The 22197-nt window shown below is 36.9% G+C and overlaps 1 protein-coding gene across 5 annotated transcripts in view; it reads right to left on the reverse strand.

Moving 5' to 3' along the window:
- Positions 1 to 4500: 4500 nt before the first annotated feature.
- The window catches only part of NFIB (nuclear factor I B), a 169999-nt gene continuing 152302 nt past the window's right edge, over positions 4501 to 22197 (reverse strand). For 3 of the 5 annotated variants that reach the window (XM_036402809.2, XM_036402807.2, XM_036402806.2), the window contains 2 exons: positions 21793 to 21881; positions 4501 to 11056 (listed from right to left, as the gene is read on the reverse strand). In XM_036402809.2, coding sequence (XP_036258702.1) covers positions 10927 to 11056; positions 21793 to 21881 — 219 coding nt within the window. In that variant the 3' untranslated portion in view covers positions 4501 to 10926. The remainder of the gene's footprint in view (positions 11057 to 21792; positions 21882 to 22197) is intronic. The other 2 variants (XM_036402810.2, XM_036402808.2) reach the window with 1 other exon arrangement.

A 22197-nucleotide genomic window follows, 5' to 3' on the forward strand; every position in this document is an offset into this window, starting at 1 on the left:
CAGAGAGATCCTGGCCCCCCTAAACGCACACTCATCCTAGTGTGATGCTAGCTTGGCATGCCCAGAAAGCACTAAGTAAAGAAGATTAACAGGTGGACATCTGATTGCAGCAATTTTTTTTAACATTATCTACTTACCTTACTTTCACATACTCCAAAGTGTCTTAACTCATCTACAGTCCACAATTTATTATTTCCAGCTTGTGCAAGTTCTGAGTCTTAGAGGCATCATGTTATATTTACTTAATTTTCTCATCAATGAGTGGATTTTATGAGTACTGTGGTGTATGTCCTCCTCTCCTGTTCAAAGTAAAACCAAATTAACATACATTAGATACTTTAGGTATTGGATACAAGTGAATTCCTATATCACATTCCTTCTAAAGGAGGGACTGAGGGTGGAAGGAGATCAAGCCACCTAAAAAGAAGAAAAAGAAAGGCAACAAAAGGAAAACAACCAAAACACCACGAAGAAAAAAACCCAACCTTATCTTTATATTCTTGTCTCCATGAAAGAGAAAATACTCTCAGGTTCTAATGGTTATCACAAATCAATGTTTTCTGGTCTGTGAAACAAGTCTACTATAAGTAACTGTGATATTTTTCCACTGTACTTTGGCAGAAAACTACACCACGGGAAGCATTTCAATCTCAAATAATTTGAGGGAGAGGTGTTTTACAACCAGAAAAATGCCTGAAAAGTGTTTAAGTACTAAAACCCCCACCTACCCTTGGGTGACCTCATTGCATTGTGTGGCATTTCAGTGCTCTAACTGAGGGAACCATTTGTTTCTTGAAACATCAGCAACTATCTGATCAGAGAGTTTCTGAAAATTGAATAGACAGCTGCCTACAATTGATATGGCTCCAGCTTCACGGTGCTGCAGTGCTTGATTTGTCAGTTATGTAGAGATATATTTCTTACCCCTGCCCCAGTCCTTGGTGTATCAGACTTTCTTGCCTGTCTGCCCACAGCAATGAGTGCTGGTTTTGGCAGCTGCAGTGTGTCTAAATTAAGCCAATGGAGACAATTGTTTTGTAGTGAGCATCATCTTAGCTGCAGAAACTATTATTTTCTGCTTTGAACATCTGCTTTCACCCTAAGGCACCCATCTCAAGGGAAAAAAGAAAAAGGTATAGATATTAAGGCCTGGAAAAAATGTTCACCTTAATTAAGATGCTTTGGCAGCAAAATAGGTGTTTTCTAATAAGACCTGTTAGAAATCAGTTGAGGGATTTCTATTAATTCCCAGTGGCATCAGTCAGCTTTTTCAGAGGAGATGTCCCACCTACTCCTCAATCTCTCTTTTTTTAAAGCAGCAGATTCTGTTTAGATACCTCATAACAGCATGTGCAGACACCCACTATAAGAGAATGTTGATATGAAAGACTGGTGGTGTCCTTATAATTCCCATATGTTGCTTTTTCCTTAAATTTCATATTTTTCAATGTCCTATAACTTTGTTCATTCCATTCTTTCTCAGAACATACTGATATGACAGAGTAAGAAAAGTGGATACAGGGTACAACATAATGGTGAATGCCATAAAAGGTAAATTTAGAAATTGAGTTCAAGACACACTTGAATGCTTGCTCAGCTCTTTAGAGCTCTCAGTAGCTCAGTCCATCAACATTTCTGGGTAATGGCCTTGGTCATAGTGGCTGCTCTCATGTCAAGAACCTTAAATAAACTATTTGTGAACACTAAAGATGCATTTTCCAGGCAGAAGTAGGATGCCTCTTCTAATGAAGATCTTGGTTAGGTCCTGCTTATGTCTGTCAAAATGACAATGCCAACAGTTTGCTTTAGTTTGGACTCTGTTCTTAAATCTTAGTCGACATAGTTCTACCATTTCTTGGGGTGACTTATATAATCTATCTATGAAAAAAATCTTGTGAAACAATCCTGTAGTTACCTTACCAGAAAGACTTTAGGTTGCAGCTCTCCTGAGTGGAGATGTGACAAAGTGCCTGAGAATCACCTGGATAGCAGCAATCTTCTTCCCTCCAGCAAATTCCAGACAAAATTCAGTTCAGTCCTGAGAGTTCAATAACCATGTGTTCATACACACTCCTGGATGTGACTCAGACACTGGCAGTTAAACACTCCCAAGGGTCCCCTAGCATTCAGGAGAACAGATCCAAAGAAACAGAATGCCAGGGGAACATCCCCAAAGAAATGGACACCCATGGGCCAAGGCTCACAAGCAAGATGCCAAGACAATGTTTGCTTTAAGTATTACCCAAGAAATCAGAAGCTGATTGACCAACAGTTTTACTGTGCAAATTTAGATCTGTAATGAACATAAAAATTAAGATAATTCTCAAAAAGAAACTCAAATATAGCAAAGATTTCAGAACTTCATGTAATGATTTAAGCAGCAAAAATCTTTGTGGTTGCTCTGCACACTTCTACTTTGTTGCTCGTGCATGTGTTTGGATCTGGTGTCAAGATTTATGTTATTTTTCAATTATAATTTTTATGCTCATGGGAAAATACACAAAAATAACACTGGACCTGTTAAAAAACAGTTGTTTGTCCATTTTTTCTCAAAAATCTTGTAAATGGGAAAGCTGTAAGGCCTGAACTAGTAGTGGTCCTCTTTTTGTATCACCACAACATTGCAAGCCATGCTCTTTGCATTCTCTCCTTCCTGGTCCTTTCATATTGGTGGTATAGGACACTGTATTGTGTATCTTGAGCATGGCATTGCAGCTCTGGCTATGGCATTGGCAGTCTCAGGCAGCTGCCATTCTCCTTCCAGCTATTTGCATCAGGGTCACCATAGAGCTGGCACGCACAGAGTCGAGGATCAAGGTCGTGGAGGATTGCTGCACACTTCATCAGCGGCCTGCTTTGCGGTCAGCTGAAGAGTGGCTGGAGAAATAGGGCAGGTTTTTATCAGAAAGAAGAGGCTGAACTCAATTGTCTCTGGATTATTCAGGAAAGTTTTCTGGTTTGGATCTTTAAACATGGAACCTGAGGGCCTTAATATAGTCTTCAAATCATGGCCAAATGGCACCACTCAATGAAACCCCAACTGGAAAAATCATTTGAATTTCCTAAATTTTTATGCCTGACAATTTGTTTTGGAAAGACACACACACAGAAAAGGGCCTCACACAGAAAAAAATGAGTGCATTTAATAAACAAATGGTCATTGTGTTAAGAAACCAGTAGGGAAAAATTTAAAAAAAAAATTATATTTTTCACATTACTGGTTGCAGCTGGATAAAACTTATGCTCTAGAAACTGAAGAATACTTTCATTTAAGTATATGGAGAGCTGCTTCACTTCACTGTGGGACAAAATTTTATTATTTATATATAATCCAGTTTAAATGTTGACACTCTTATCCCACCAGTAATTTGACCATATTCATGTTACTTGTTAACTGTTGGTACTGATTTATGGAATCCTAGTGGTTTGAGAAGAAAATTTTCTATTTCCCAGAACATGAACTGAATGAAACATCCCATATGTACATCTGATTCATGCTTAAGAAAAGTAGTTCTTTTGTAGAGTTGAAAGATCTTGACCTAATGTAAAGATTCCTGATTTCAGGAAGAATTTTGGGAAGATTCGATCTTCCTGTTTTTATTCAACAAAAATGTAATCATGAAGATGGTTAAGAAATCAAGGATTGAATGTCTGTCACAAATCAATAACATTAAAACAAAACAGAGGTCTCCTGACCTTCTGCTATCATGCCTAATTTTACATCACAGGAGATGCAGTTCAGATTGATGCCTTTTTCTGATCCCTGAAATCATGAGCTAGATACAATTAGGTGATAAAATTGCAGTTACCTTTTATGAAGGGCCCCCTCAGGTGCACAACATGCTGAAGTAAATGCCAAAAATATGCTGAAAATGCACACGTGACACAGAGGAAATACAGTTTTATAAGTTTAGAAAATTAGCATAATTGACAAGAATCCCCAATTAGAAACACAGATGTTGAGGTAATTCCCCCTTTTGGTTCTACCCTCTTCAGAAGCCTCCCTTCCTTGCTAGCTGTTTATGGGACAATGTCTTGACCTTCGTTCTCAGAAGAAGGAAGATAGGATAGGGGCCTAGGAATGTAGTTTGTCTTTCTGTCAAACAGGATGGGAAACTACTAGCACAAATCTATATAGTTATACCATAATAAGCTACAGAGCTACAAATATTTCTGAAGAGTATATAAAAGAAAAAAATTGGTTTGGCATCAAGATTACCTGTATAATTACTAGTGTTGGTTGAATATGATGAAAACTAAATGTAAAATTTAAATTGAGCTGATTACCTGATTGCATCTCCTTTTGCTCTTGTTTTCCTCCATTTTCAGTGTAAGTAAGTTAAGCCTAAAGGTGCGCAAACAAATATGTAAATCTCAACTAGACATACACAGAATTCCATAAGTTTTGCCATGCTATCAGGCTACAAGGTTTTAGGTTTGTTGCTAAAATATTCCCAATTATGACTTTTAGAGACAGAAAAGAAAACATAAGGCCAGGTCTGTAGCATAGCTCATTTTTATTGTTTAAACAGTTTTTGCATAGGAAATATATCCGCTTCCAGTAATTGACTGCAGTATGAGCAGCTGCTAGCAGTATAGGCTGGATATAACAGTAACAATCACATTAAGTCAAGCTTGATTTACACCAGTTTAAAACTTGTGGCAGTTGAGTTCATTTGTAACCTAAAAAAAAAAAGTACCAGAAAGAACACTTTATCCTCCAACCAGGCACAATAAAAACCTTTGTTAACACTCAGGCTAAAATCAGGTCTGATGCCAGAGGGCTCTAATTCCAAAATTAAGTAGCTGTACTGTAATGCATCCTACTAGTGAAGGTTCATTACACAAAGACTCTGTAGGCACCTTCTTTTTAATTAAAATGTAACCTTCAGGATTTATGGCCTACAGTATGGGAAAAAATGCCAAAAGTTTTAAAATGGATCAACCCTGGTATGTAGCTAGCAAGCAATAACTGACTACTTGTCACCTACAGTTGTACTAAATGTATCTAAAGAAACACACAGCCCTACAAAAGTTTTCTCAGAGAAATATCATTGAGATGGGGTGCCTCTTCCCAGATTACTAAAAGTTCTATATGATATAAGCACAAATTAACAGCTTGATGAAGACATAATCTAATGCAGCTCTTTAGAAGCCTATGCCTGGGACTGAGGAACCCCTCACATTCTACAATGTTGTAGAGATTATTTTTGAAGAAAATGTTATCTGAAACATATTTACAACTGAACTCAACAGAGACTGTGAAATTGAACAGGCACTGCTCATTTGTTTGAGTTTTTGGTAAACATTTTGCTGGTTTTTGTTTCTTTCTCATTTTGCATCAACTTCTATCAGTCCATGCAACTTCAATGCCCTCAATGAAAAATGCATAATAAGCCATACTTCTTAAAAAACTTCCTTCTGCATATAGAGATACATTTGCCACATCAGTCCCTGTAGCACAGTTTTCAAAATCATTCTGTCAAAAATACAGTAATACAAAGACTAGCTTTAGTGTCACTAGCTCACACTGCTCTCCATTTATTTAGGCCACCTTTTGTTTTACTGTTACGGTATCATGCAATGAAAGTATCAAAGGCTTATTCTATTCATGATGCTAGTGGCACTGAAGCCCTTTTCACAAATTCAACATACATCTGAATTGCAACACACAGATATTTCTAAAGAGTACTAACTAGTGAACCCTTTTATCATAAAAAAAAAAAAAACAAACAACTACTTACAACCATTGAAGAAAAAATTGCAACAAAAAAAATGTAAAAATTGACCGTCTCCAACTTGTCCCCTTTACTATTGACAACGTGACCAACAGAGCTGTGGCATGGAAACAGTACAAAGAGTTGTCATGGCAATAAGTTTGGCTGATGCAAAGGTCATTGTGCAGGTTTAAAGGGCAAAATCAGTGGTCCATGTTATCCTCCAACTGCAGTGCTCCACCACACCCACACAATTTTGAGGAATTAATAAAACTGGGGAACTAGCAGAAAGTGCAAATAAGAAGGAGGCGGTTTTTGGCTCCTTCAGCATGGAGAAGAACATTCAGCTTTGAGCCTTTACTGTTTAACTTGATTAGCTGGCATGGGATTTTACTCTCTTTTTTTTCCCCTAAAGTTTTCTATAGAAACCCAATAAAAAATCCAGGAGCATACAGCTGGTTAACTTTAGCAAAAGACCTTGACAGGATCATGTAAACCATAAAGGATGTCATGCTTGGGGCCTTACTGCCAGCAACATTAGAGAGTTTTTTCATTAAAAGTGAAAACTGTACACTGAATATGGGAAAACTTTCTGCAGCCTTCATAATCTCACACAGTACATATAATTTAGGTCTAAGTACAGAACACACTCCGGTGTCACAGATGTCTTTGTGCAATCTCTTTCATTAAGTCCTTATGAAGCTACAAGTTGCAAATCCAAAATTCTGCTCCCTGAGGACACAGCTGTGTGAGACTTAAGTACTGTTTTAGCTCTCTGCCTATCCTGAATAGCTCTGTGAACCTAATCTTAAATACCATCATGTAACAATCACAAAAACTTTTGCTAAAGGCCATATATACTAATAAAAAAAAGACAGTGGTGCTTCCAACATTTTGAAATGCTCTGAAAACCAACTTTTCCAATACTAAATACAACAAAATAACCTTCATAAAATATAATTTTCTCCATTTACATTTTTAAAGAATTAGTAACCTATGCTTTTCAAGCACAGGAATATGCGAAATAACTCCTAACATGGACAGATTTTTTTTTAATACATAAATTAAGAAACTGGAGAGTTTTAACCCAAGTCCAGTTTCTAAACAAAGAATATTCTTGTTTAAAAATGGAAACAAATTTCCATTATAATTGTTAAAAAGTTAGCTTTACAAACAAGGGTATTTTAATTAAAAAAAAATTCTTAACAAAACTATACAGTGTACAAATTACTGTCTACAAGGTAGGCGGTTTAGTCAGAAGATCATCCTTTCTTCTTGCTACTTGCAGCTTCACAAACTCATTCACATATTTTCAATGGAGCTGCCCACCTGAACATCACCCCACAACTATATTGCTATAATTAATATTTTTGCCATGTCTTTATGTACAGTCTCCTTCACTGCCTTTTTTTTCCTTAGTCAAGCCTCAAGCGTTCATGTCACTCCAGGGGAAACACACTTCAGTGGCACAGCCATGAGGCCAGGGCTGCAAAGCAACTTAATAAAGGCAGAACAGTGCACATAGAACGGGGTGGCTCAATTTAGTCAGAATACACTTCCTGGTGAAGGAGGAGGCCAGAGACTGGATTTGAGTTCTCAATCTTATCTTAATCTTTTGACTGCTGAGCTTAAAAAAAAAACAACCAACAAAACCAAACTAAAACCAAGCATACAGTAAATGAAAAGCTCATTATCTTCCAAGAAGGCTTTTCTATTAGAGAGGCAGGTGACAAAAACCCACAGTTGCTGAATAACCCAGTTTAAAGAAGGAGTTTACTTCTCTAAAAAATTGCATCTTTAAGCTCAGATTTTTTCATACAAGAGGCCAGATAAAAAAAAAAACCTCTCTTAAGGGCATCTTTCTACCTACAAAAGGCAATTTCCATTCTGGATATTTCATGTTGAAGCCTGAACTTGTTCCAGTTTTGTCCCAGTGTGGTATTAAAAGCTTCCAGGGAATACCTTTTTAATGGAACTAATCAAGGATATGCCCTCAGCACAGTTCTGCTCCCAGACTACGCTGTATCATGACGTGTAAAGGACAACATATACTTTGTTTTACCAGGCCAAGGCCTGAGGCACATTGTGATTGGGTCTAGCAGACTTTGCCACGTGCTTAGCAAACAAATTTACTTACTGAAGGGTTCTGAAAGAGAACCAAAGAACCCCACATTTCTTTTTGTGTCTGTGTCTTATCTGTTTGGTTTTATTTTTTTCCAGTTTAGCTAAATCTCAAAGTTTATTTTCCTACAATTCCCATCTCTGTAGCCATTCAAGCTCTGCCTACACACTCCGTTCTTGTGGACACATGGGGATGTGGCACCACCACTGCTCTTAACCACAGCTGGAGCCAGAAGGGACTGATGGTGGTACACCCTGACCAGGGCTCATTGGGGTGGCTGCTGCTGGAATTGTGCCTCTGGCACTGTTCCAGTGTAGGAAAACCTCCCAAACACAGAGACAACTGCAAAGGGATGAATTTTCCCATCCACATGACTATACGCTCCTCTGCTTTCACCCTAGTAGAAGACTGTGCTTTAAAGAAAGATTAACCCTGTGTTGAGCCCTACATTGCAGAGATGCCCTGTGTGTAAGAGATCACCAGCAACATGCCCATTACTGGTCTGCAAAATGAGATCTTACTGGAAATGCACTTTTATTACCATGGTCTAATTCCTTGCGTAAAGAAACTCCTTCTCCACTACACCCCAGAGGTCTCCATCTGATCTCTATGAGAAGACTGCAAATTTCTGACATAGTCCAACCAGGCTGAAAATTGTAATTCAAATGCTGAATTTGAATTGCTGGGGCAAGAGGGGACTGGAATATAAAAAAAAAATTATGTACAGGAAAAAGGTCAAGCAGAATAAGGGGGCAAATTCTCTGCTTGAGCATCTCTAGAGTCTACTGAAGTCAGTGGAATTATGTCAGCAAAGATTTTGGCCCTGTACTTGCATTTCCTAGACAAAGCAAACATCGTTGTCATTCTGAGCTAAAAACATTTTCTAACATGAACACTTCAGGATGCATTATCTTTGCCAGAATGGAAAAGACTTCATCTCACTGTGGGTCTTGACCTCTTTCTCTGTCTGTCTCTCTTTCTCGTGAAAAAAAACCTTGAAGTAAAACAATTTCCTCAAGTCAAGTCTGCCTCCAACAGAATTCATTATTTATTTTTAAAATCCAGAAATGATTTCAGCTTGCACCCCAGGTGGGAAGTTAAAAAGAGGGAACCTATTTGAAAGTTTGTCACAGTAGGCAGAACAGTTGCTTTGCAGCCCTTGCCTGGCTAAGGGTGCACTGCTTCACAGCTACACTGTAAAGTGTTAAAAATCCTCCCCCCACCCCAGAATATATATATATGTATGTATAAAAAAAAATCCCCTGTCCACCTCTCAGTACAGAAAAGGACCTCATCACACTGCAAAAATAGCAGTACCCACTTTGGTCAATTAAAACAAACAAAAAAAGCATACATTATTTTTTTTTTTAAATCTGTGTACTTACCTATAATAACCAATACAGCTAAAAGCACTACCTACATAGGCAAAACTTGGTATTGCATAATTCGTATAAATTTGTATCCCCTCCCCCCAATATTAATTGGAAGATGAAAAACATGAAAGGTTAATAGAAAAAACACCAAAATACTGAAAATATTGCTGGTCGATTACAATTCTTAAGCGGCAACTATACACAGCCATGATATGCTCTATAAATGTGAGATAAAGGTATAACTGTCTAAAAAATCCATGATGTCACACATTTTTCGCATCTGGAGTACAAAATATTTTTTCATAAAAATGGTAAAGATTTAAAATTATAATAAATGCAGCAAAACAAGTGTAGTGATGTCAATTTTTTTGTAGTTTTTTTTCTTTTTTTCTTTTTTTCCATTTTTTAGATTTCAAGGCAAGGCACGTAATGTGGACATTATATCTTCGTGCAAATTAGGATTACTGGAAAGAGTATTTTAAATTTTTAAAGAGACATATAGGCAAAATGTCTGCCCATGCACATTATATTTCTGTCAATATGTGAAAATTGTTGAACAAGGCTAACTTCTGAAAGCACCATGCAAGTTTACAGCACCCTGTAATTAGACTTACATTAAGAGTGCATTATTTAAATACAACATATCCCCATCCTGGTATTACCAGTTTGTAAACGGTAAGCTTTGCCCTTGTGACATGGATTTGCCTATGTCTTTGTCTCTATGATGTAGATTTTACAGAAACATGTAAACCCTATGGGTTCTTGATGCAACAAGTAACTTTAAATAAATAAATCCTACCCCTCTGTGGAGGCAGCAGCTAAACCAACATAAGTGCTGTGTTTCCATTGATTTCTTATTCTCAAGGACGTGATTTGTCTTGACTTAATGCCTTTTAATGCCCTCAAAAACCGAGGGGAAAAATAAGTTTGTTCAAAGTAATTTTTTTATTTTTAATCCCCTCAATTTAGAGTCCAAGGGCTGAAGGACTTATAGTGATGACCTCTTAGATATGATTTTTAAATTGCACTTGCCTCTGTAAGTGTTTCTTTACTGGGGAAAATGTCACTTTTTTTCTTTTTTTACTGTTGCATGAGAAGATAACACTTTTACCTGCGTAGAGGCATTTCTTCCATAGAGCCCGTGTGTTCATACTGATTGAAAATTTTAACTGCATAACACACTAGAAAAAGGCTGAATTAAGGGCCAAAGTTTAATAAATCCATACTGATAACTAAAGGCTACAGAGCTTATTTTTAAAACATTTAGAAATCAGACTGTTGAGAAAATATCTGGCTCACGGCCCTTGTCCTCCCGCAGCTCCGCTGCCTAGCCTTTGTTTTGTGAGATAACCAGGAATAGTGATCTCATGCGTAAACAACAAGAATACTAAACCAACAGAACTAGCTTATCATGCAAATATTAAGGCATCTAGAAAGTCAGTTAAAATATATTGTCAGAGACAGAACATCTATTTCCCAGTGGACTTCATATAACAAAGGCTACTAAGGAGGAGCTGCATTCTACTCATCAGTGAAATATCATCGACCCTTTGTATATCATTTCAGTTTCAACCATAAGAGAATTAATGATTGTAAGAGCTGCAATTGCTGGTCTATTTTTGTTCTTCTTTCTTCAGGTTCTTTTCTCATACTGTCTTCTTCTCTTTTCCCTTTTTTCTTTTTTTTTTTTAATTTTGCTTTTAATTTTTTTCCCTCAGTTGCTTGTTTCTGCTTGAAGGAAAGGCTCTCCAATTATGTTCAAACCATAATTTGGGACATTTGTCGGCAGGATCGGTGTCCTATTTGATACTTGGAAAGGAACCAAGCTAGCCCAGGTACCAGGACTGTTGAAAAGGGGAAAGAGACAAGGAGGGAAAGAGAGAGAAAAAAAAAAAACATATATTAAACATGTATACAATGAATTTGAATCAAGGTCCAGCTAATATTCATTAATAATAGCACTACTTAAGATAAAGCTGGAAAGAAAATTTGTGAATGTAACTTGAGATTCTACTTCCTAGTTTTCTTTGTGAAAGTATGAGTTGTTTGAAAGAAAAATAATTGTGTTGAACTCAGTAGCAAGTTGTATGATTCCTGAGTTACACTAAGTGGTCTGTTTGTTTATGAAAACCTCCAAAAATGTCATATGCAAATATATAGAGAAGACACAACTAAACCATACAAATGACACTACACAGTGCAATGGATATCATTTAAGAGCTAGTGAAATATACCACAGGGTACAGGTGTTCTTTTTTCAAGAATACAGCATAAAGATTCAGTGGTTCAGCATCCTGTGAGATTTCCTCCACTTTACAACACATCAGTTTATCTTGTCACCATCCCAAGATGGGCCTCTGAGATTTAAGGATGCCCATAAGAACAGAGGATTTTTATGTTCAAAAAAATTGGTTTAAAAAAAAAAATTCCCTAAGAATGTCAGTTTCAGAAACACCAGTTAACACAGGATCCAATCATCTAAACACTTGCAGCTAAGGGTAGCCATGAGTTGAGGGTAACAGCAAGTACCATATTTTTTAAAACAAGCCTCTGAGAAAAAAAAGTATTTTCAAGGATGATTCAATGACTAGGAACTTAAGTCATCATTTTAAAAGAACTCTGTCACTAAGGAGCTGAAGTCCCAATGGCATTCACAGGTTCACCAGGCACCAATCAGTAGTACTTGCAAGATGGATGGATACTCAAAGATGGGTCTCATCTGCTGTGTTCAGTACCCAGTAGCCTGAGCAGCCCTTTCCTTAGATGTGGTTCTGGCAACCCAGAAGTCCAAACCAAACTATCGTAAGCTATATGATTCTATGACTTCGGAGAAAGTTTTGTCACATTTATTCAGAAGAAAAACAGCATCATCAAGTCAGCATCACTGCCAAAGAGCTAATACCAGCACTGGACATATAGCATGCAAACCCACCCTTCCTCTGCATTTCATTGTACTGAGCTTTTCCAGTGTTTATCTCAAACATAAGTGCTTATTTCGAATTATATTCCGGGATTAGGCCAACAAGCTTCCTGATAACACATCTGCAGCCCTTCAACATGTGTATTGTGGAGGCAAAATTTTTCTTCCTTCTATATCTTTTGGCCCATTTCTTCACAGCTCTCTCCCTGGACAGGCAGATGCGCTTTTATGGCATCAGGTGTAAAGAGGAAAATTGACCTTTTTTATCTATTTCCAATGTTCATGACATAATTACATTTCATTTGGCAGCTTTTATGATCATTTCAGTTGCTGAAAAGTGGTCAACTTATTTTGTGAATACCAGGGGACAAGTTTCTCAGGTCTTTCACAGTAAAAAAATACAAACGGCTTCTGTAATTTACTTCTGTTTGAAAATACTTACCTCACTAAACTTGCTAATTTACTATTTTAACTCCTAGCAATTAATTTCCGGTGCTATGTTTTACACACACAAAAAAGTGGAAATAGTTCTTGACCTGCTTGTCTCAATAAAGACCATATTCCCAAAGGAGAAGGACTAATCTTATTTCATGAAGAAAATACAATAAATATTAATATCTTAATGCTTTCAATGTCTGAAGTATAAATACTTTTCAATAAGGCTGTTGTTTTTTTACTTCAGTTGGGTGTATTCTCAAAGAACACCTAAAAATCTGCAGAGTCTTAACTTTTCAGAAAATCTTTTTTTAAAATTGCTGTTTTCAAAAATTTAAGATCAGCTAATATGTTTAATTTTTTTTGTTGTTTTAATTCTATTGACTATTACAAAAAAAATCTGCTATTGAAGGAAAATAAAAACCTTTTTGAAATTTGAAAATCACAGTTAGACCACAAATCTTGAAGCACTCACAAAAAACTTAAACCTTGTTATGCACGAAAGATTTTTCCAAGATGATATAATGAAAAGAATATGTTCCAAAAAGAAAATAAAAATTCAATACCAGAATTTCATTTAAGTGGCTTAATTGTTTCAACTTATTCTTCATCTTCCTTCACAATTTGTTTTAAAATGCATTTTTTGTTCCTTCCTCTTTGGATTTCAGTGATGTTAAGAAGTAAATGCTGAAATAATGGACACAAAGCAAATTGCCTCCAAGCATGTGGATTTATAAAAATAAGAACTAGTAGTAAAAAATAAAGACCCAGTCAGATTTGTTTGCTTGGGATCTGTCTGCATATATGTTTACAATGCACAGTTCTTTGCCGTCCTGTTACATGGGATTTACAGTGTTTAGTGACTTCAAAAAGATAGAGGACTAACTCAAAGATTATAAATTTTGTTTGAGGTCAACACTCTATTTAAAAAATTTCTTTGGCAAAGGCTAAACACACAGGCTCCAGGTTATCTTTCTGAAGATTTATAGTGCATGTCAACAATTGGATAAATACAGTTTTGACTTTTTGCTTTGTTTTAAAGTTGCCAGCCCTCTAGTGACTACAGTGGGTGAAGGAAACAAGTCAGTTCTGACTAAAAGCAAATTAGTATTTGCAACAAAGTTTTTATCTGATACTTCAAATACAAGACAGAGATCTTGATTTTTATGGAAACTGCTCAATAAAAATAAGTTGTAGCAAGTTCCTAATATGACCGTTGTTGCCATATGACCTAACAGTTTAATATAGGTGTTTATTTAAACATTTCAAGCCTCCCACCTTGTATTATGACCAGACTGCAAGAAATTTGTCAGTACTACTTATGAATCCTGAGGGAGTAATACATCACCCATGTTAACACTGTGCATATCCCACAGGAGTTTCAAAGCCCCTTGTCTCAAAGCTCACACCAAGCCTTCTGCCAGAGATGTTGCACAGGCAGCAGAGCACCTGGGGGGACCAAGACAGCCACACACTGTCTGCCTGCAGGACTGGAACAGCCACCTCTTCCCCACCTCTGGAGGTAGTTGAAGTCCTGGTCTAAGCACACACACTGGGCAGAGTCTGGCTGCACTGGCCCATTCCCTCTGTTTGCTGGCATTTCCTAAGACATTCTTTTCAAGGCTTGATGAGTTCTGGTTGTAGTTTAGAAAATAACATTATCATACTGCAGGTGGATGCAACTCTATCTTGGGCCACCCCAGTCCAGGTACCACCATCAGGGGCTTCCTGAAGACAAAGGAAGAAAACTGAATGAAAACTATTGAGGAAAACAGCCCTAGTCATAGCACAGAGCTCCAAGAACAGCTGTGACACAACTGTGAATAACCAAACACACAACACAAGCTCTGCTAAGCTACATGCATATGGCTGTCTATCCAATATTCCCACCACCCCCTTTACATTTATGGCAAATTTAGTTGGACTTTCATCTGTCCTATGAGCCACACTCTGCTTTGTAGCTCCCCAGCACTTCCCACAATATGAAGCCAAGCAAGGCTAACTGCCCAGAAGAGCAAGGTCTTCCTGTTAGCCTTCTCCAGCCTACTCAGAAAGGACCTCTCTGAGTATTGCAGAGCTTAGCTTCTGCCATGGAAACCATCCAATGTCTTTTTTTGCAGAACATCCTAGCAGGAGTGACAGATACTTCAGGTTGCAAAGCAACCTCTGTCTAGGTGCCCACATGAGCAGGAAATGGAGGAACACTTTTCCCTTCACCATACCATCCAGCAGTTGCTGTGAGTTAAAATTCAGCACTTGGTTTCACAAAACCAAGAGGCAACACTCTGCCTTTGTCCACTAAGCGCCTCAACCAGGGAAGCCAAAATTCTTTCCATTGCCCAGAACACAGACAAGGTGGTTGTACTTGTAGAAGTTAACAGGATGCCCACATGGCTGCTTCCTCAGATAAGAAATCTTTGTATATGAGTGGAATTAAACAGGTCTACCCCACACTCCCGTTTACTACTCCTGAGGAAATCTGTTATCCATTTGCTGACAGAAGTTATAATATAAATGCCTTTCCACTGAAACATGAAGTGAGACCTAAAAAACTGCTCAAGGCTAAGTTTTGAAGAAAATTACGTGAGAAGCACCATAAGAATCTGTTGTGAGATTCAGATCTATCTTTGTTGCAGGACCACCTTCCTGAAGCATCACACTTTTAAGTGATTTCACTACTGCTAGCAGTTTTCTCGTCACCATAGCTAGACCATCAAATACATTATACAGTCAACAGTTCCCTCTCTATCTACAGGAAGTATAATGTATTTATCTGTTCAAATGCAATAAAACAGCAAAGGAAAATTCTGCAAGCATACTACAGGGTTAACATTCTCCATTATACTTTCCATTACAGTTTCCAGATGTTAATTCAATCAAGATTTCTGCCATGATTTCCTCTTAAAGATAATAATTTCTGTTTCAAGAACCTCTGATTAAAATATTACTGGAATGGACCACAAGTAGTGCTTATATTATATGTATATACAGTCCACTTTGGAGGTTATAATAACATAAAGACCATAATAATGTTAAACAATTAACTAAATGCAATAAAAAATAAATCTAATCTGACCTGAATAAATGTGGAGGTCTTTCATATTCTTATTTTCCATCAGTTACTACCTTCCTTCTTTTGCAGTTTCAGAAGTCTGTAAGAGTATTTTACCATTCAGAAAGTACATCTAAAGTAGTATTTCCTTCTTGCAGCTTTACTATAATATACATAATTTACATAATATACATACTACCTTACAGAAGGTAGAGGAGAGCCTGCAAAGTCAGTCCTTGGATGGAAAAGGTAGAAATACCTTTCAATCAATGTTGAGTGAAATGACGGTAGTAAACCACCAAGCAAGGAACTTCTCTCTAGTAAGTATTTGCCCATGTAAATGCAGGGAGTTTTACCATTTAAAATTATTTGGATCATAAGAATTTTGGAAATGCAATTTTGCTACTCTCAGTGTCCTGGTTAAATTTCCACTTCTGCATTTCTGCCAAAAGAATAACCACCCTTCCAACATCCACTTAAAGGAGTACTTCTGTTACCATTACGAACTGGCATCCATAGGTAAATAGCTTCCAAATTTCACCTCCAAGTTGAGTACTTGTTTCAAGACATGTGTGAAGTATCTTAGTTTAGTTTAGGATGACTTCTGCAGTTTAGCAGGCACATATCACCCATCTAGCAGACAGAGGAGTTAAAGATTTATGCCCATGGGAGGGAAAAGGAAAATCTATAAGAATACTATTTATTCTATTCCCTGCAAACTTCTTTTTGTGGCAGTGAAACACAAAAAGGTACACAAAGGTCAGGAAGAGGCTACAGAACCCATTACTTACAAAGAATACCCACAACAGAGGGAGTGCCCAGAGAAATCGTGCATTTCCATGCTGTGCTTTGGACCATTCATGTACAAGAATTTGGTGCAGGAACAGGACTAACAGCAGATTTCAAACATGCACTTGCACAGAGGAGGCTCTGACCAAGTCAAGACAAACCACAGAGAACTTGTGCGTGGTTACCAGAGTCCACTGGGGTGCCCATGAAAAACTAACTCTCAACTTTACACACCTGCAGTACATTTTTCTTTTCCCAAATATCACTATTTTAATTTCAAACCATTAGAATTTTTACCTTAACATTTTAAAAAAATGTAACTACAAGTTTATCAAATTAGCATGACTAAATAATAATACAGATGATCCTAATTGTACCAAACAAACAAACAAAATAAACCCCAAACAAATCAGTTGTACTGATTCAAAAGAAACAATTGGAGGTAACATGATAAGGAAGTAGAAAGCTGGAGTAACCAAGGGGTTAAATATAAAGTTTACACTTGGGAATTCTCAATAATATGCTCCTCCTTCCCTAGCAGCTGCCAAAAATCATCTGACAGGAAACATAAGATTAAGTTTGTCCCACCTAAGAGAACAAAGAGATCTCAGAACAGGCAACCAGTTCACTGCAGAGCAAGAACTTTTCTAATTCTGTTGGAATCTGCAGTGCTGCTCAGAAATTATTACTGAAGTTGTTTTCTTTATTTTAGCATCTTACTTCTAGATCAACTCATTCATTTTGGTCACACTGCAGTTCTTGTTGCTTCTCCCATAAAGTTTAACTTAAAGCTCCAAACATAATCATGTGGAAAATGGACATTATTGATTCCTATGGTCCATTGTTCCCCCATTCTAAGTCCCTGAAGTTCAAGTTCAATCTGGAATTACATCATGTCTGGTTTCTCCTGGTTACCAGACGGCTTGAGACGTGACCACAGCTACAGAAAAAACAAACAGCCTTCTTCACGCTTCGGCTCCCCTATCGATTCAAACATAAACTTTTTTTCTTTCTCTCAAGTATGCCTCAAGTATGGAGCATGGTTAATTTAGAGATTAAGTTCCAAATTAGATTATCTAATGGCATCTTAATGGATTGCTGACCCATTTCCTGTGAGATGGCAGCATGCAAGTCTGGCTTGAATACAACTAATTTCTTAGGAAGTGTTCTTAGGAAGTGTTTCTTAGGAAGATCCTTGCCTGGATGGGGAGGAAACAATGTTTTGTACATCATTATGCATTACAGAGTTGTGCATAACTATTAGAATTAGTTACTTAAATTTATAAAGATAAGAAATCATTTGATTTTCTCTCTATGAATATTTTTGCACTCAGGAAACTTTAGGCTTTTTTGCTACTTTTATTCCAAACCATTGCTGGGGAGAGGAATGAGGGAGGGACACAGGCCACAGTGTATGAACTACTGCTCTAACAGGTGTCTGTGTTTGCCAAAATGTGTTTCCACAGACATACTGTGTAATTTTAGCTATATGCTTTCTCAATACAAATCGTGAACAAGATATTGTAAGGCAAAAGCAATATGCACCCATTCTCAATTCCCCTTCGACTTCTCTCTCTGATAAATCAGATTTCCCCATTTGATTGCCTTATCAGCACTGTTAGCATAAATACACAGTGGTGTGGGGAGGGTGGGGAGTGGGAGGGAGAGGAATGATGCTTGGAATGCTGAATACCCCACAGCTACAGCTGAGAAAGAAATTCAGCACTCTGAGAACAGTGCTCCCCTCAGCATCTCCAGGATTGAGCCAGCTGTTGTACTATGCTGATGTGTCAAGATAACAGAATGAAAGCATGAAATTCTAGCCTAGTCCATTTGCCTGGATAGGGTAAAGGTAATGTTAAACAGTTAATGCAGAACGATTGTTAAAAGAATTAATATAAATAAAAATACATTTGTTGATAGCTGAATTGAAGCGTACACTTTGGCAATGCAAAGCTGCTAACAGTCTGTGGAAGACTTGCAAAAATTCCACACAGTCTAGGAGAGACCCATCATGCCAGCTTTTATGAGTATTTATACTGGAAATACCATCAGTGGTGTAATGAGTGGCTTAGATTTAGGATCAAACTCATGCTATCAGCCTCACACACACACCCCCATTTTGTCACTCTCACTTTTTTCTTAAATGTACTTTTTGCATACAGTCTTGCCCTCACATAGTGACTGAGACTGTATTTTTCTAAATGAGCCTTACAGATTTTCACACTTTTTCCTCGCCTTCTGTCTCTAGGAAAAAAGAACTGCCATTATCAAAAAAATAAGGATTTGGGGTTTTTTAATGGTTTTGAATATCTTCTTCACAAGTACACCAAAAAATTACCTAAATGATCATAAAAGTATTGGAAAGTTTATTTCTATTGATGTGTTTAAATGGTGTTCAAATTTCAGCAGACACAAAAAAATACATTTTTAATAAATATAAAAAGTCATATAACAACAGAATATTCTAAATGTTCTAAGTAAGCAATGAAAAAATCAAACCAATCCAAATAAAAGCTGTAGATGGTTTGGTATGAGGAGCAAAGTAAAAATTACTATTTCTAAATACTTCACCAAATAACTGGGATGGGGTTTTTTTCCATTTTATTTTGGGTTTTTTAGGATGCTCACTGAATGTTTAATATAAATATTTCTTTTAAAGATACTAGAATGTTTAACTCAGCTATGCAGACTATTTATTTTTTGTTATCACTTTTCACTGCAAGACTTCTGGGTTTGTAGAAAAGGGTGTATCAGTGATCTAAGTTTTTGTGGCTTTTTGGTCCTTTTTTGTTTAGTATTACTCATATTCTCTTTTCTGCAAAGTTCAGTCTTTGCATACAGACCACTACTGTTTTATACCTGAATATTTAGATGCCAACAGACACATAATTTTCTAAGGAAATAAAACAAAAAAGAAGAAATTTGAAATCTATGCATTTTACCTACCACGAGGTGGGATAGGCAACTATTAGTAAGACAAAGACACACAGAAATAACAGAAAATTTTTTGTCATTCACCTTTTCCAAACTTCCAAGGTGTGGTTCACCAACAATGCCTGACGACAAAGGTTTCAACCTGACCATATCTGCTACCTTGTATCTGTAGAGACAGAGCAGCTAACACTGAGGGACTGCCAACATTTTCACCTGCCTGAGGTCAATAACCCTTCTGAAAATCAGTATACTTAACCACAAAAGCCTGATGTAAAAGGTGAGATTGAGTACAATCAAACTGAGCTCTGCAGATCTAAAGAAATCACATAATCAAACATTTATCGAACCATTTGGAGTTGCAACAACTTGTTTGGATTGGTATATATTTCTTTGCCCACATGTGACAATTACTTTTGAAATATATTCTTGTTTTCTTATGTTGGCTTTAGTGTTAGAAGACTCACTGCCCATTAACCTGTGCAGGTATAATTTCTCTTCTTAGGTCCTTATCTCTGTGGCATTTGAAGAATGTCATTTTTGAAAACCCAACAACTAAAAGCCATCTGCTTAGGCGGAACTGTTTGCTTCCTTGTCCTTCTAGGCTGTGCATAATCCAAGAGAAAGTGGCATAGCCTAGGCCTCAAAAAAAATGTCCATGGCAGGTTTTGTGCCCAAGCTCTTCTGCCAGTGCTTGTGTTTGTTGGTAGGGTCACAGTGGCAGGCAGCATTCTGGAGTGATCTGCAAAGCAGTGTGGTCTGTAACAGGAAATGGATCATGGAGAAGGCTTTCAATCACCACTAAAGTTTCCTGGATCATCACATAGAAATGTTTTCCTCCACTTTTCCTTTCTTTTCACAATTTATGCCCAGGGTGTTGTATGATGGTACTGAAAAACAGAATTCACCAAACTCTAGGACAGCGCTTCTATCGGTGTAACTGGCATTGCTTTAAGGGGGGCTCGAGTGACGACTGATTAAAACTGTGTGAGGATGCTCCTAGCTAGGTTGTTGTGATGTAATTTTCTAATGCCTGTCAATGCCCTGAAAAATGTCACTTTGTAGTGGGAGAATAAATCACCCCCTCTGTGCTATAAAAGCTTCGTTTCCATTCACTCCTGGCAGTACATTGAAAACTATAGCAATTACTGTGTGATGGGGATTTGTAATGTGAATCACAGCCCTTGAGGAGATGAGGTGAATCCATTAGCTAATTTTCCATTGTACTCTCTAATATATAAGGAAAGAAATGACAAGGTCTTATTTTACCGCCACAATTCTTCCAGATTTAAAACATTGCTTCATATAAATTGAAGAAAAAAAAAAACAAACAACCAAATACAGGAGAAATTAAACTTCAGATTTGTAAACAGCACTAGTTTTTAAATTCAGTAATTTCTTTTCCAAGTTGATACTCAAAACTCCCAAAACTTCTAGCAATCCATAGTACCATCAGCACAATGCATCAGAAGGCATTTTGTTTATAATACGTATAAATTACACTCACACACATACTAACACTATCTATTCAGAAGTACATATATTTTCATGTACACATAAATTTCTAAAAAAATATTTTAAATTATTTAATGAGTGAGTGGCTAATACTTCATCTGATAGGCTCCCAACCTACAAGCCTTACATGGACAACTCTCATTGAGTGCTACAGATAATCCTGTACATGAAAAAGATGAAAACTGATGTATCAAAATTATGTTGATTAGTTTATACGCCTATTTAGATAAACAGGCTGTTTATCTAAATTATTTAGATAAACAGGCTGTTTATCTTTCTGCTGTTATCACAGTCCACTATATACCAAGAGATGTAAAATCTAATAAATTAATAATATATCAAAGGTTAATAAAGTTTATTGTTTGGTTTATTTGTTGGGGGGAGAATAGGGTGGGCTCATAGAAAAAGAAACTTCTTTTGTAAATCGTTCCTAACTTTTCTGTTATCTAGTTGAAAAATAAAATGGTTCGTATCTTACCTTCAGGTATATGTTAGTGACCTAAAACTACACCAGCCAATTGGTAAGAAATGTCTCTATGAATAATATAGTTATTCTTCACCCAAAACCAACCACCACCTCAGCCATTTATTATTATACTCATCTACACCTCTAAAAGCACAGTTTTCTTTCTCTTAACAATCAGGTCCCAAAAATATGAGAGCAAAGACATTTTTAAAGCCTAAGATCAGCATTTCCTTCAACTCGCAAACCCTTTGCATAGGACAGCAAATGACATTATTTCAGGTGTCACATTAAGGGATCATCTAATGTCAGCTTGCATGAAAGATAACCTGAATGTGTTTAGGAGAAATGTTACACACATATTTTTATCATAATGCTGTCACATATAATCTGGAGGCCCACTAAAACAGATATTGCCGCTCTATGCAACTTTTTAGAGGCAGTGTAGGGGTGGAAATAATTAAAATGTTACCTTTGCCAAGTAATTCCCAATGTATCCTCACTGGCACTGGGGTATAAATGCCTGCCGTTTTGATTCATGGTCCAGTCACAAATTCTCAGCTGTCAATTGAAACCTAGCAGTCAGATATGGATCGAGCATACTACAGTTTTTAGTACTTAAATGAATACATGCAAACTAGTACTGTACATGGCAAAAGTCTTACTTTCCCAATAAGTAACTTTAAAAAACAAAACAAAGAAAAATAACTTATTTTGAGAGATAAATGCCTATAGACTTGTTTAATATAATGCCACTTTAATATGATCCTCTATTAATAAAGCATAAAAGAGTAACTTGTGTGTAGCACATAACAATTAGCCATTATTAGATTACAAACTGAGCTGGAATAAAAGGAAATGTTAATAATCAATAGTG

Source organism: Molothrus ater, chromosome Z (assembly GCF_012460135.2).
Source record: "Molothrus ater isolate BHLD 08-10-18 breed brown headed cowbird chromosome Z, BPBGC_Mater_1.1, whole genome shotgun sequence".
Classification (NCBI taxonomy): Eukaryota; Metazoa; Chordata; class Aves; order Passeriformes; family Icteridae; genus Molothrus; species Molothrus ater.